This window comes from Pagrus major, chromosome 17, assembly GCF_040436345.1.
Source record: "Pagrus major chromosome 17, Pma_NU_1.0".
In the NCBI taxonomy this organism is placed as follows: Eukaryota; Metazoa; Chordata; class Actinopteri; order Spariformes; family Sparidae; genus Pagrus; species Pagrus major.
This window is the reverse complement of record NC_133231.1, coordinates 21,928,974-21,944,933: the sequence shown is the minus strand read 5'-3', so window position 1 is coordinate 21,944,933 and position 15,960 is coordinate 21,928,974. Positions and strand designations below refer to the sequence as shown.

The 15,960-nt window shown below is 43.6% G+C and overlaps 1 protein-coding gene across 2 annotated transcripts in view; it reads left to right on the top strand.

Moving 5' to 3' along the window:
* The window catches only part of bcam (basal cell adhesion molecule (Lutheran blood group)), a 51,272-nt gene that overhangs the window by 21,130 nt on the left and 14,182 nt on the right, over positions 1–15,960 (top strand). For both annotated transcript variants that reach the window (XM_073485514.1, XM_073485513.1), the window contains exons 2-4: positions 12,982–13,109; positions 13,323–13,539; positions 15,854–15,927. In XM_073485514.1, the coding sequence (XP_073341615.1) occupies positions 12,982–13,109; positions 13,323–13,539; positions 15,854–15,927 (419 nt within the window). The remainder of the gene's footprint in view (positions 1–12,981; positions 13,110–13,322; positions 13,540–15,853; positions 15,928–15,960) is intronic.

Genomic DNA, 15,960 nt, shown 5'->3' with positions numbered 1-15,960 from the left:
TATCCGTGTGGCTAGTGGTCCGGACTTGGAGCTCGGAGTGGTATCACGAGAAAGGACAGGCCAGGGCTGGCTGTTTAGCATGCTAACTTCAGTGGATATCTCGGAAGCACAATACAAATGCAAAATAATGCCAAAAGTGTTATTTTTTTCACATTTTGTTCATAATTTTAGTTAATTTTTTGAATCTTTCAAACTAAAATTTGTACATATTGCTCATTTAAATCTGCTCGATCTGGATTTATATTTGGGTGTGCATGAAATTGTACTCATTTATAGATACCAACCACCTAAAGACGCCTGAAATCCGTGAAGTAGTTTTTTGTGTTAACCTGCTGACAAACCAACAAACAAACAAACAGACACAGGTGAATACATGAACTCTTTGGCGGAGGGTTTTTTGGGGGTCCGTTTTTTGTAAGTTTGATAAACAGTTGCTTACTCGTTAATAATCACCCTCACAAGGTGCAAGATCAGGAAGCAAGCTACAGTAGCATCTCGGTGTTATTTACCCACAGTCCTTCTGTTGCCTCTCTTTGTTTGCCTCAGCTTGTGCGGTGTGTGTATAACCCATCCACCCAGGAACAGGCCCCTTTGTCAGGCCAACAAAACACCTGGGTGCTACAATTCACTGTGAGAGTGCTGCTGCTGGGGAAGAGGGAAAAAACGGGTGGGGGTGGGTGGTTGGGGGCTGTGGGTTAGAGGTATTGAGCTGTTGAGATATGAAGGGCAGGCAGGTGTGTTTGTGCGTGTGTTTAACTGCGTGAGTTTGTAAATGTAACGATGATCATACTGTAAATAGGCTGCTGTAAATAGAACATGAGACATTCATCCCTTGACTCATCAGTATTAAAATACACATGGGCTGGCAGGACAGCCTGTTTCAGCCTTTACTATGTGTGTGCATGTGTGTGTGTGTGTGTGTGTTTAGGGTCCAGAGTAGACATTTAAGACCCGCAGAGAGACATGTTGGCTTGCTTTCACCTTTTCCTCACCTTACAGCTTATCTTAAATCTTATTTCCCCTCTGGAACAAAAGTGTCTGGGTCTGTTTTTTCTATCTTAATCAAACACACTGTGAGCTATTGTATTCTTAAAGACACACACACAAACACGAGCAGTGTAATGGACACACTCCAGTGGGATGTTTATTACAGTAAATGGCCATAAGAGCTACCTTACACTGAGTATTTATCTGTACAGTATGCTAGGAAATGACTTGCAGAATAAATTGATTCAGGGACAGAGGCAGAGGGGAAGGGAGAGAGACGGCCGAGGCGGCAGCACTTTGTCCAAACCCTTTTAGCGAGATTAGCTGTAGTCTTAATGTCTCTCCCCTTATTTATACTCTGAGTCAGCTCTTCTCCTCACCCTCTCTCTCTGACAATGTGCCCTGACTGCCAAAGACAGAGGTGTCAATAAGTTTTCGTTTTAGAAAATAAAAAAACGACAAAATGAGAGGAGCAAGTCTCATGTCGGCAATTTGCCCTAAGTGTCAAGTATTTCTTATTTTCTCAAGATAACTCGATTCCTTGTCCTAAGTGACCTCTGTTGAACGGAAGCCATTGACACAACAGCAGCGACCCTGCTCTTTGCTGTTTTGTTGCCACAAAACAACCTGGAGCCATGTGAGTTCGATAAAAAACAAAAGCGAAGGACAGTGAATCCCGAGGTCGTCCTTCCTTGAAAACAAGCTGATGTTTTTTTCCTCTATCTTACAATCATAACCCTTCACGCGCTGAAAATTGAAGGACAACAAGGATTTTTTTCTAATCCTTGAGGCACCACATGCTATGGTCAAACTACATCAGTTGTTTTCATTGTTTTGCTTGAGCGACAACACAGTCTGTCCGTTTAATGTGTAGAGCTTTATCAATTGTATGTATCATAAGATTGTTTAATGACATTACAATATGTTAATGTCCGGTGCAAATGTTGTTTATAATACCAAAGCCCAAGATGACATCCGTAAATGTCTTGTTTGGCCACAACCCAAAGATTTTCAGTTAACTAAAGTCATAGAGAATTAAAGAAAAAAGAAAATATTAACTAATAAATAAATCATTGCAGCTCTATGAAGAATAGAATAGGATTGCCCTATCTGTTGTCAATCCCTTGTCATCCATTCATCCATCTATGTATCCATCCATCATCTGTCCAGGGCTGCCCCTGCCCTTATGGAGCCCTGAGAGGAATTAATAATGCCTCTCTCAGTCCTGAATGCACCTCATTATGATGCCCCATTATGGACGCCCGCGACATTAGCGGCGACATATGCACGCAGATTGCCTCTGCCAAACATTGCATATCATCCTGGCCCATTAAAGCAACTCATTTACCTTGATAAATAGGTAGAGGCTGAGGGGAATTGAAAAGACACGCGGGGGACCCTCTCCTTCCCTCACATCATCTTTCTCCTTCTGCTCCAATTTCAACTCTACATCTACTGCTATCTCAGTGCAGCACTTTCTTCTCTGGTGCCTGCATTTGCATCAGTGTCCTCCTGTATCTGCCTGCTCTCTCCTTCGAGACCCTCTAGCCTTCTCAACTTGTTCTCATCCAAACTTCGCATCGCACTGTGCAACACGATCCCAGTAAAACTCTCCTCCTCACTTCTTTCTCTTCTCTCTTATCCATCCCTCCGTTCCTGCCTCCTCTCTCCTCCCGTTTTTAGATTTTACTTTTTCTCGCCAGGGGCTGTGTTTCAAGGAAGGAGGGAACGGGCGAGGACGACTTGGGGAGAGGGGGGAAGACGAGGACAGGGTGTGTTAATTGGAGTGCCTGAGGCGAGGAGGATGGAAGGGTAGAGGGAGAGGAGGGAAAAGGAGGCCCAGATTTCAGGGGCCCCCGAAACATTAAATATTAACACCTTTTCTCATCTCTGCCCCCTAAGTGACATCTACTGATTGGGTTCTCTCTCAGTTGATCAGGACACACACACGCTCACTCTCTCTCTCCGTGCTTTCTTTCACCAAATTGAGTTCCCTCTGAAAATGAAAGGCAGCCAGGAGGAGACATAGCGGGGTAATTGGTGGACCCTCTCTGTTTTGTGCCCTTTGATTCGAAAAGTAATGAAATTCCTCTTGATATTTTTATCTGATCCTACATGTCATCCACCGCTTCACCCCTCCTTTTTTTGTGCTTTGTTACCTCCACTGTATTGAGACCCAAAAACTGAACCCTAATAGGAGCAAGACACTGGCTATTGTCGCGCTAACTCACCGTTAATGGAGTCACAGAATATGGCACCAGATTGTGCCAACTTAAAGATATTAGCTTTATAAATGGCCCAGATATTCAGCGTGAGAGATGATTTCAATTTTACTCAGCTAACTCTAATGGGGAAGGACACTCAGACAGTCCTTTGGTTTATCAGTGAGACAATATATCAAAGCTGCTTTTGCAGAAGTACTTGCACAGCACTAAAACTCACAAGACTCATGTAGTCATAGCTCTATTTATAATCCCTTTACAAGACGACTTGGCTTTGTTTTTTTTCCAACCGTCGCCTTCTGCAGAATGGGGCGGAAGACTGCAATGTCAGCTCCTCGAATTCATATTCCGCTCATGCACCCAGTCTCTGTTTTCCCCTTCTTGTTTTTCTTCTCCTCGCTCCTACCATCCATCCTTGTCGTCATTTTCTTCTCCTGACTCACTGGCTCATGTTCGAAGAGGACAAACACAGCCCCTCCCACCCCGGCACCCGCACAAACACGCTCATTGACCGCACAGCTCTAAACTCCCCTTGTTTGAATGGGGTCGACATGTCACCCCGTGTCCCGGACAACAGGACCGGCGAGGGGGAATCTCCTGACACACAAAAGAGTGTGTGAGGGGCCGACCTTGTAGCCCACTTCACACTGTTTGTCTTGAGCCCCCTAAACTGCCGTGAGATGACACAACACACACACCAGTGAAGCTGTGATTTATCTGACGCAACTGTGATGTTACCTCTCTGCCCTCGGATCTCTACACAGCAGACGCTCTCGTACACAAAGAGATCCACGCACCCCGCTGGCTTGGCTCGCAGACCTCATTTGCCAAAGCGATTGAACTTTGCGATGACTTTGGGCTCTGCCTTTTATTGCATTGAGTATGATGCACAGATGCTAATATTGTTGGCTTTATGGCAGTGGAGAAGAGCGATGAATACTGAGGCTAATTGCTAATAGCCTTATGTTTGACTCAGCTGCATTACGTCAACGTCAGTTCCCTGGGAACATCAGGCCTCTTCTAAAACTCGTGTCCTTGTTCCCGCCCTCTGACGCCGTCCTCTGTCTCTCCTTACTGAAGTTCTGCCTGTGAATCCAAATGAAGTTAAACGTGTTTTAAGAGCAAATCACGTCATTTAGAGGGTGCTTTGAGCATCAGGCACAAGCGGTAACAGAAGATTCAAAATACTACAACCTGACAGAGGAGAAAAATGGACCTAATGCAAGATTCTTGTCTAACAAATAATAAAATCTGTTTTCTCACTCGCAGTCTCTCCTTTGCCGCATCTCCTCTCTTCCATCTCTTTAACACACAGCCAGTGATTTTGTTGCCAATAAATAAACAAAGTGATAAAACGCAGTCTCCTCTGTTGACCTCCGCAACCAGCTGCAACCTGAGTGTGTGTGTGGGAGTGTGTTTCTGTGTTGCCGCAGGGTCCCAGGTGTGAATTTTACTTCTACCCTGGTGGTACATCGGTACAAGCCCAGACAGGAAGACAGACAGTCCCCTCCATATCCTGTAATTGCGGTGCGAGGGCTTAGCACGAGGCTTCTGAACATCCGGGAGCAGCCTATCTCACCTTTAATCAAGCCCCCCGTCCGCACCCTTTCCCACCACATACACATATCACACGTAACCCTCATAAAACACAGGGGCAATCTGTGAAAGGCGAGATCGCCCTGTTTCGCCAAGCAATGAAATTGAAGCACCAAAGATATTACCGCGCTTGACTCCAATTAGAGGCCCAGATTTCATCTTTGAAGCACAACAGACCTGCACTATCGACTTGATACAACCGCAGAAGCTTTTGACTGGCTTCTGAACGATCAGATGAGATTTACGAGACTGAGGCAGATCTTCTGATTGCTGTAATTGGTACTTTAGAGGCCGGCTATCTGCGTGTTATTTTGCCAAAAAAAAAAGAAGAAACCCTGAAAAAAGTTTTTAGGGGATTCTTGTGAAGTTGCAGTCAAACCCCGACTGTTTGGATGTGTTTGTTTATAAGGAGTTGTTGGAAACTTGGAAAAGTCACTAACTAACATGCACTAACAGGCTGATCCCTCCAGAATCAGCTACTTTATAAGGCACATAAAACACATTTGTCTTGGGAACAGTTCATCTGGGACTCCTAGGACTCTTGTATGAAAGCACTTGAAGTACTTTATCAGCCCTACTTGGGGAAATGTCCTTCTCATGGAACATCATAAACGAAAGGAGCATGCATGCACTGTGCATAACCAACCAGCCGTGTCTGTAGAAAGGTCCTGGCCAAATATTGTGATACACGATATTATCGTTTGTATTGTATGTTGATTAATCCTCACAAGGACTGAGAGGTTGATATGGTGTTCACTTCTGTACCTCTCCCTTTGCAGCAACACAACAAATAAATATTAAATAAGAACTTTTAAATTAGAGCTCAAGTGTAAAGACTCAATTGCAAACACACCAGAATAGCCTACAATATTAGATGCAGCTATTATGTTACTGGTTCCCTTCCCTGTAAACTTTAAAGGGCAAACCCTGTAATAAATTGAATTTGAAAGTTTAAATACCTCCTCTTCCTCTCAGGTGAAGAATCAGACAGCTGTTGGATATTCAATATTGTGAAAAATAGGCAAATATCGCGATATTCGATATATATTAGATATATAATATCTAATATCAGCCCTCGCCTAAATCCATTATGATCATTAGTTTGAACTTTATGTAAACAGTAAAACTATCATGTTCTGCATTGTTCAGGATATTCTTACATTTTCATAGCTTTTTTTTTTAATATCCGTGGACACCAGCACCACATGTCCTGTGCAGGATCAGACTGCCAGCGCGACAGGATATTACATAGTTTTATTAGACAGCAAGCAGCGTTTGCAGTGACACATAATGTGGCTGGGAGGGGGCTCAGGTGGTGCAGCTTTTCATGTCCTTTGCAACAGGACGTGGAAAAAGTATCTATGGCTCTTTCGTAACATGTAATATCCTATTGTCTGTCCGTGCCTACCCTCACTCTCTCTTTCTGGCCATTCCTCTCTGTTATGAATACAGTTAAAGACAGCGGGACTCTAATTAGCATCAGATACATATCTGTGCTTCCTTCTAAAAGGTCAACTCGTAGCAGGACACCAACAGACATTCTTATTTGTGCTGATACACTTCCCATGAGGAGTATCCATGGAGACAGACAGTGAGTCTCTACTGTATCTCTTTCAGTCCAGTTTTCACTCTGTGTGCATATTTTCATTTTGTCTCCTTGGGTTGCTAAAAGTTTTACTTCTGCAAAATGTTTTGGTGTTTATATTCATGCCAGTTTGAAAACTTCCTCTCTCTCCCTGTCTGTCATCGCTGTGTGTCTCACTGTGCCTGTCTTTCTCACTCTCTCTCCCTTGCCCCCTGTATGTGGCATTCATTGTGTCAGTGTGTGTGGGTTTGTGTGTGTGTGTGTGTGTGTGTGTGTGTGTGTGTGTGTGTGTGTGTGTGTGTGTGTGTGTGTGTGTGTGTGTGTGTGCGTGCTTAGCTGCAGCTGCTGCTCTTGCGCTGCACCTGTTCTTGTCTCATCAGTCAGGCGTTGACGGACTCCAGGCCTTACATGGACCCACCCCGACACCGACAATCTGACCCAGCCTGCCCCTACCACACACACACACACACACAGTATATCTTACTGTGCATACATACAGTATATATATATAGTCTTTCCTGTATATACCCAGGCCATCACTTATCCCATACCGTCAGCTATTCAAACTATGATAGGGAACAGCGAATAAATTAAATTTCACTTCGACAGAGTTTCAAATATGTAACTTGCACTTTTTATGTCTGTTTTATCTGTGAATGGCAACAACATCCAGTAGTTTTAACCACATTAGCAAACTTTCTAGTACGCATCCACAGAAGCATCCTGTTTCTTTTTATTGGTCTGCCTTACAGCTAACCCTGGAGTTTTTTTATTTGGCTATAATGAAACTCACTGAGCAAACTGAATTTGCTGATTAGCGCCAACTGTTCCCATCTAGCAGGGCAGGCGGGCTAATGTGAGTGAATGTGAACGGCCAGTAAACATGAGATTTGAGTCCAATCCAGCCTGCAACATTAACAGGCCATTATCAATGTGTGAGAGCTGAGGGCAACCTGCCACGCCCCTGGCTCATGAGGAAGATGATGTGAGTCAGTCACATGGTGTCTGTGGTGATAGTGGCCATCACGACTTGTGGTGGGAGTTCAGCCACATTAATGCTTGTGGGTAGTGTGTTGGAGAACAGCTGCCCTGCTGTAGATGTCTCCGGCATAAAAACTGATTCATAGCTCAGCTTCTGGTTTTTCTCACTGATACCACCACAGTAATACTAGATGGATGTGTTGTACATTATCAGGCTGTGTAGTGCTTTTATATACCCCGATGTAACTGTGTTAATATTCTTTTATTCAGTTTATGACAGAGAGTGATTGCAGGGCAATCACAAAATATGTCTGTCTCTTTACTGTGCTGTTGTTCAACTTTAAGAACATCTCCACTGTCATCTGAAATGCATTTGAACAGTATTGTGTGTATTGTAATATAACAGGATATTTCACAGCTGTCACCTACTGTTGATGCTCAGTGTATCCTTCTCAGTGGATGGAATGGAACACTTAAAAATACCTTTTCGACAATTAATTGATTAGCTAAGGAAATAACTCATTAATGATTTAAAAAACAGAAGCTGCAGCCCAAGCCGGCCAGTCACACTTCTTGCCCTCTCCATGTTATTGCCATCACGGTTGTGGCCCTGATGTGTAGTAACATATTTTAAAGAAGTGCATGTTAGCTGTGGTGTAGCCTACGTATGTAGCCTCTATAGCAACACCACAAATGATTAAGTGTACACAGCTTCAGATGTCAGCAGCGTTGATGAAAACACAAAAAGCGGCCACAAAGAGATTGAGAACCAATTGTAAGCGTGTTGAAAGAGGTGCTGATGAGTGGAAAGCGATGAATAAAACCGCTGAATTTGTCGTTACGTGTTGTTTAATGGCCGCGTGCTGTAGGTGACTCCGTTCTCGTGACATTGAGGCTGTGTCTTCCGCAGCGGGACGGACGCTGTTTGCTTTGCCAACAGTCAAACACACTAATCCTGTTAGAGGCCAAGGATGTTTTGGACCACACACACTCACACACAAACACACACACACAGGTACACATATACCTCCTGACATTCCTCGTCCATTATGTATCGTGTTTCACTCCTCTTTTCCTTTCCAGCTTCACGCTCCCCTCATAGATCAAGTCCTGTGCGCGCTCCTTGCCGCAGTGTTGGCAGCGGTGCAGATCTTTACGGCCTGACTGTAATCTAACACACTTCTCTTGCACCCGTAGCACCATCATCCAGGTGTATACAGTAGACTTAAAAAGAGCTAACATACCCAGATCATCCATTTCTCTTCATCAGAATGGTGTTTGGGTTAGCAGGCAGACAAGGAGACACTATCAGTGAAAGAGGGGTTCATGGTGGCTTCATAAACAGGTTCTAGTTGGGTGACACTCGTGTAAGTAAGGCTTGGTTTAAAAAAACACGCTCTCTATTTTCTCTGGGCTTTTCTTTTGCCATCTTGCATTCTCTTTTACTTTTTCCACACGCACATGCGCAGAGGATTACACCAGCGAGTTTGTGCGCTGGGTATTAAAGAATGCTCTTTGAGAATGAGGGATGAAAAGGGAGTCGGAGAGAGAGAGAAAGAGGCTCCTGGTTTGATGTCCAGAATACAACAGTAGGTGAGGGGGAGAACAAGAGAGGAGAAAGAGGACAGGAGAGAGAGGATCCAGCTGGTTCTTTCCATAATGAGGGGCTCCTGTGTGTCGGTGTGTGTGTGTGTGTGTTGCGTGAAAGGGAAAAGAGGGTGAAAGGGAAGGAGATGGGGGCAGAGAGAAAAGTGGAAGAAAAAGGCAGAAAGAGACAGACACAGAGCGAGTATTAAAGACGGGTTCACATTAACTTTTCAGTAGATGTGGGACTGACTCGATGGGTCTCCACTCTGCCACGCTGCTTTGACTGCAGACTTGAAGCTCTTTCTTTTTTCCCCCCCACACACTGTACTTAAGTCAAGCTTTTTGGGGTGGTTCAGTTGCTCATAAATATCACATGCATTTTAGATATACTGTAAGAGAGAGCAAGATAGAGGGAGAGTGTGCATGTGTGTGTGTGTGTGTGTGTGTGTGCGCGCGCATGTGTGTGTACAGGTCACAGTCTGACCGTCTCGTCCCCATCTGTCTTTCTACCCGCTCACGCACCCCATCACACACCACCTCACACACACTTTCCCTCTCTTTGGCTAAATCGGATTATCTGGCCTGCGTCAGCTAACGAGACCCCCATGAAGCTGGGCACCCCCTCCAACAGCCCCAGCCTCTCTCTCTCTCTCTCTCTCTCTCTCTCTCTCTCTCTCTCACCCACACACACACATACACACAGTGGCAGCCAACAGCCTGCATCTCTAAATACACACACGGACACACACACACACACACACATTGCTCTAGGCTCAGATTGGACAGAGAGACTGCCTAATTATGCTTTAATTGTCCGGCTCTGTCTGTCCAGCTGCCTCGAGTGTAAAACACAGAGCAGCGGGCTGACTGATCACTTTGCGCCAAAGGATGTGTGTGAAAGAGAGGAAGAGGGTGAGAGTGAGAGAGACAATAAAACTAAATGAGAGTCGGGGAGGGGGAGAGGAAGATGTGGTACAGATGGCACACATCATTGCTTTAACTGCCTCAGTAGCTCTGTTTACATGCAAGTAATAACACAGCTACTCACCATGCAGCAGTTAAAAGAAAGAAACAAGCGTATGTCAGGTAAATAGAGACAAAAACACCATTATGTGACTATTATTATACCACAAAGTACAAAATCAGGCTTGTAGCTTCTCTAATCAGCTATTTTTATTATATTCTATTATGTCTGGCAATTTTTGAGTGAAAAATGTGACATATGACACAAGAACACCAAACAGCTGTTACTGTGTTTCCACAGGAAGTGGATCTGATCAGTAATGTGACTTGAGCACTCATCAGCTCACCCGACATACCATGGCATCATCCAACATGACCTCATACCAAAACACCAAAACTACTTGGTCAAGTTTAGGATGGTGGTTTGGGAAAAATAAGTCCCTTACATGTGTTAGGGTTGAGTTTAGGGTTACATTACATGAGTGAAAAGTCAATGGGGACTTTTGGTCTCACACGGGACACGAACAGCGGCCTCCTGGGTAAACGTTTGGGTGAGTTTTAGTGAGCTCAGACCACACATTCGCCACAAGACTTGCAACTTCTTGCAAGGTGCCGGTCTGCAACGTTCTGAAAACCTGCCAGTTTACAGCAGTGCTACAAACATGCTAAGTGGCACTTTGAGGCCATACTTTGGTGCTTAAAGAGCAAAATTCTAGCATCAACATGCTAGCATGCTCACACTTTGAATGCTAACATGCTGATTCAGCAACTTTACTTTTGCCATGTTGACAATCTTAGTTTATAGCATGCTAACATTTGCTAATTAGCACCAAACCAAAGCACGGCTAAGGTCGGTGTTAACATGGTCACTGCACCCAGTAACACAAACATTCTCCAGCCTTCAACTGGAGAGTCATGTTCTCATGTGATTTTTAAAAAACAAGTTACTTGAGTAACTGGGTTAAGATTTAGGTTCCTTCTGCATGGGCCAGAAAGTCACTTGATTTACTGTGGTATTTATGTGAGTGTGTATTTTTCCCATACACCACTTAACGGGACTCTTAAACCTTGAGTGCTTGCTTCGTTTACTAGCACATTCTTGTACGTTTGCTCTACTGGCTCTGCTGTTTGTGTTGGCGCAGAAACAGAGGAGGATTTTCTTTGGGGCCACATCCCTCTCACAAACTCGAAACATGAGACTCGGTTTGTAAAGTTAATGTTGTTACACCCGTGAGCTACTGAGCTAATAGAAGAAAATATTTAGAGAGAGGGATACTGGATGGAGAACAAGGAAGAGCATAAGGAAAAAAAAAAAAACGAGAGGCAGGATAAAAATAGAGGCAAGGGAAGTGAAAAAGTAAATCAAGAGGAAGTGAAAGAATACAACAGAGGAGAGACACATGAGATCTTTTCATCAAATGTCAACGCCTGACTGACCCCTGACCTCCTCGTCTTTTGTGGGTTGTGGTGAATCACAGCATCTGACCCCGGTGGAATGTGTCTCGCTAACACACGCACACACACAACACTGAGCTGAAAGTGTGTATTTGACAGTTCAGCCTATTATCTCCTCTATACGTGCTCTCTGCCCTTCTTCTCCCCCTTCCATCCTTCGCTCGCTTCTTCCCTCCTCACAGTAGAGTGATAACAAGGCGGTCATCCCTCAGCCCCTCTCATCTCTCTTTACACATTTTTTGAGCAAACACTCTTTCATCTTCCCTGTCTGCGTTTCTCTGCCCTGTTATTAAAACTTGCCTGTCAAACAACTACGATTCCCAGAAGTCCGTCCTCCCCACTCTTGGCAGTTTCTCACAACAAATAAATTATTTAAATGTGGAATTTGTTTGACATGATTAATTTATGTTATCATACAGAGTATGGGGCCGGGTGGTTCATTAGCAACGTATACAGTATGTCCAAAATATGAATACTAATTTGAGTGTAGATCTTTGGTTATTTTTTAACGATGCTTCACGTAATGTTTGGGGTGCTCGCAGTGCAGAAAGATTTTTGGGAATGTTGTTGAGTGCTGCTGTTTCCCCGATGCATCCATTATGTACTCTATCAAAACATTTTCTAGTTATACTTCGTTTCTGCCAAAGTGCACTAGATCTGAGAGTAAACATGGCTCCATAACCTTGAATTTTCATCCTGGCATGTCAATTAATTTAAGTGATACGCTTCATATGTGTGTCCTTGTAATAAGTGTTAGTTAATAGGTTATAAGCCCTGATAACTTACCTTACTGCCGATTAACTAATGCTTATTACAAGGACTTTAAGATAGTCACCATTTTTATCTTATGCCTGGCAAGCAGCAGTGTTTCACATAAGCCTGTACACATGAAATATATGGTCTATACGTCTTTCTCTGCAGTTGGTCCTCAGTGTAACTATACCTTGGGATTTATGTAATGTATGCGCTGCAGTGACTTCATTAGAGGAAATGGAGCTCCTTCCCTTCCTCCAGCCCTCTATCCTTCCCCTCCCTGTTTTCCTGCCTCTCCTCCCTGTAATGCAATCTCTTTTGTCACTATGTTTCTCCATAGCTAGATATACAGAGATTTTCGAGGGAGCTATAATGTTCTCTTTCCCCACAGGAACCAGTTTGGGTCCATCCCGTGCCCTAGCCAGTACTCTGCTATTGATATCTGGGACACTGTGTGCATCCTAATGTCTCTGTTGAATGGAGAACAGTGACAGTGATGAGGGCCTTCAAGCTCCCCCTGGGGTCCCTTAGCAGTTTTTACTGCACCTTTAAGGGAATACTGATACTTGCAGTTGCTTGTAGTGTTTGGATTTACAGCGGTTAGGACAGACCACAAGACCTGCAGCACAGTTCACATCTTTGCCATTGATCCATATATTATGTATGGCCTTCCTGTTTCGCTTACAGTTGTAGTTATTGTGGTTTTTAATAATGTCTGTCTGATACTCAGCAATACGTATTACCTTCAGCAGCTTCTTATCGTGATACAGACACATTACTAACAGTGGTTCAGGCTTCCTATCCTTGAGTATTTAATCATATTCTTCTGTCTATGTGTGTTTTTCTCTACAGTATGTAGTGGATCTGTGGACGTGGAGGTGGCTCCCAAAGTGGAGGTGTTAAAAGGAGAGACCGCCAAACTGCCCTGCAAATACACTGTCTCCACATCATCAAGCACCACTGTTGTCGAATGGTACATTGTAAGTAATTTGGAAATATTAATTCAAACATGTTTAGACGGAAAATATATTTTTGGCAGGGATATGTCAACGCAATTTATTGAGAATACAATAGAAAGGATTGCACTTTCAAAAGTTCTATTTTTAGACACAATTTCACAATTTATTTCTGTGTCTTGGTCCTTTTTCACTCTCTTTCTGTTTTTCCTTCTGTCTGCTCATCAATCCATCCAGGAGGAGCAGGAAACCAGGAAGCGCGTGGCTTTCCGCTCCGAGGGTGGCGACGGAAAAACCGATGACGGCACCCCTCTGACCGGCCGGGCCACTATCGGAGAGGACTCCACTCTGACCATCACCTCGGTTCAACCCTCTGACGAGCTCAGCTTCTTCTGTCAAGCCAACGCTGGACCCGCCGGCGTCGGAGAGGCCTCCACTATGCTCAAAGTCTTCTGTGAGTTGGCCATCGCTCCTTTGGCCTTTTATATGACGTAAACATGACCTTTTTAAAGAGACCCCTCCCCCTCACTTTCTCAGCAGTCGTTGATGTGAGGAATTTATGACTTGTTTTGTTTCACTGCCACTAAAAGCTTACGGCTTTAATGAGATCTGTGTGTGTGTTCATGCATACTTTCATCTAGAAGTAGCTTAATTGCACCTAATGCATGTAATTTGTTTTGCTGATTGCATTTCGCACACTCAAAGTAGCTCAATGCAAACCTCTCTATAGATATATAGTACCGCAATTTGTCACAACTGTCTACATCTGTCAAGAATAGAGCAAACTCACTAATATTTCATCATTTGTTGGACTTTACCAATGCCTGGGGTTACCACTTTCTTTTGATAAGTTCCCCAGAGGTCAATTAACCACAATCTAATCACTCTTGACACAATTGATGAATAGTTCAATCACACCTGTCATGTCTCATATATCTCACCTTAATAACGGTCCAGATTTATCACCAAGGCGCCGGGGGCTGACCCTTGATGCTGTCTGCTGTCCTTGTCCCCTTCAACAGCAACCTCTGAGGAGACATCAATCATACTTTTAGCATTCAGTGGCCTAACCAGAATGAATATCATTCATTTGCATTTTGGATTGGACTGATCTATCACTCTAAAGAGGGAAAATGTGGGAGGATGACAAAACGACCCTTTACTTTAGTCACTTCAAACAGAGCTTACAAGTTATCCATTAACATTTATGCACTTTACGGCACTGAAGTTTAAAGCAACCTCATAAAATAAGCTATTAATTGTGAATGGGGCCAGCCAGAGGTAGACAAAACCTCCATGAAGTGCTATTTGACAAAAGCCTTTTTTAAGATGTACTTAATGCCCGAAGTTGTAAGAAAACAGCCTGTCTCACCAACCAGCAATTATTCTTTCCCAACATTTGAACACTTGAGTCATTGATGGATGAATTATAGTGTGTCTGTCCTGCCTCAACTTAATAGGGCTGAGTTATGAGGTCTCCTGTGGGTGAGCTGCAGCAGTGATAGCCTGGTATCTGTCTCTCTGGAGACTACAGTAGAGAGTAAACAGTATGTGTGCTGAGGAAAAACACACTAGAAGAGGATGAAAAATAATCCTGCTTGTGTGTCTTGTGCCATCTTGAGTCTTTTAAAGGGGCAATTTTTAAAATACATCCAGAATTGTATTTGAAAACAATTGAAAATGAACTGACATCATCAACAGAATGGGAAGAAACAGTTTTGGCATTATGTCAAAGAAGTCTATGTACCGTGTTGCGGAGATGTCTACAGAAGTTAGCATGCTAACCATCTCACTTCAGCCAGTCCTGTCTCGTAATACCACTTTGTACCTCAAGGCAATAGTCCGAGTAAACAAAATAAACTCACAATATCTCGAAAAGGAAACATTTTTACAGTTATTTTCCTTACTAAACAGAAAAATACAACTGTACACATTCTGAATTCTAGTTTCTATCTTTTACCTCTCTGCTCCACGGCTACCCGAGCTAATTAGCTAACGACAGCTACAGTAGCTACAGCCAAAGATAGCTACAGCAAAGAGTTTAGTGAGCAGCAGCTACCTTTAAAGCTTAAAAATTACATTTAACATTTAACTACTTGTTTGAGGCTTAAAAAATTAATTTGTTTTGAATGTAAGAGGCTGCTAATTTGAGTTTTAGTGGATGAAGACACCAGCTTTTGGATGTTAACAAGCCCTCGTTGCACATCTAAATCACGGTGTGTGCATAACGTTTGGCGGCCTTTACGTGAAAAGGGAATGGCTATGAAAATGCTTCACTTTTTGAGAGCAGTGTAAAAAAAAACAAAAACACTGAAAACAAAGACTTGAGCGAGTGAGACAGAGTGAGGAATACCCATCTACTGTTTGTTTTTATAAGCAGTCGACAGCTGCAGGCAGAGATAAGATGACCTTGCATGTGAACAAGTGAGCTATGGAATAAAGCAGAGATACAACAGGGAACGCTCACACCTGCGGTGCTGCGTGTGTGTGAGCCAGAGAGAGGGGGAGTGCGTTATTTTTTTATTTTTTTGGGGGGTTATTTGACCCTTATCAGCTCATGTGAACCAGGTCACGGTGGAATAATGCGAAGCAGGATATTTACTGCTCAACTTAATTAAGAAGGTCAGCAGGGTTTGTGGTTTGGACCACATATATGGAAGTGGGAGTGTGTGGGTTCGTGTGTGTGCTTGTATCTATGTTAAAGGTTTTCCTTGCAGTGAATCATAATGATATAATAATGATTTCTCCCCTCCTTTTTCCTGCTTCAGTGGCTCCCGAGAAGCCAGAACTCACAAGGCCATCAAGTCAGGCCATTTCCGTGGGAGCGACTACCAGCTCTGAGGTGTGTGTGTGTGTGTGTGTGTGTGCAGTGTCT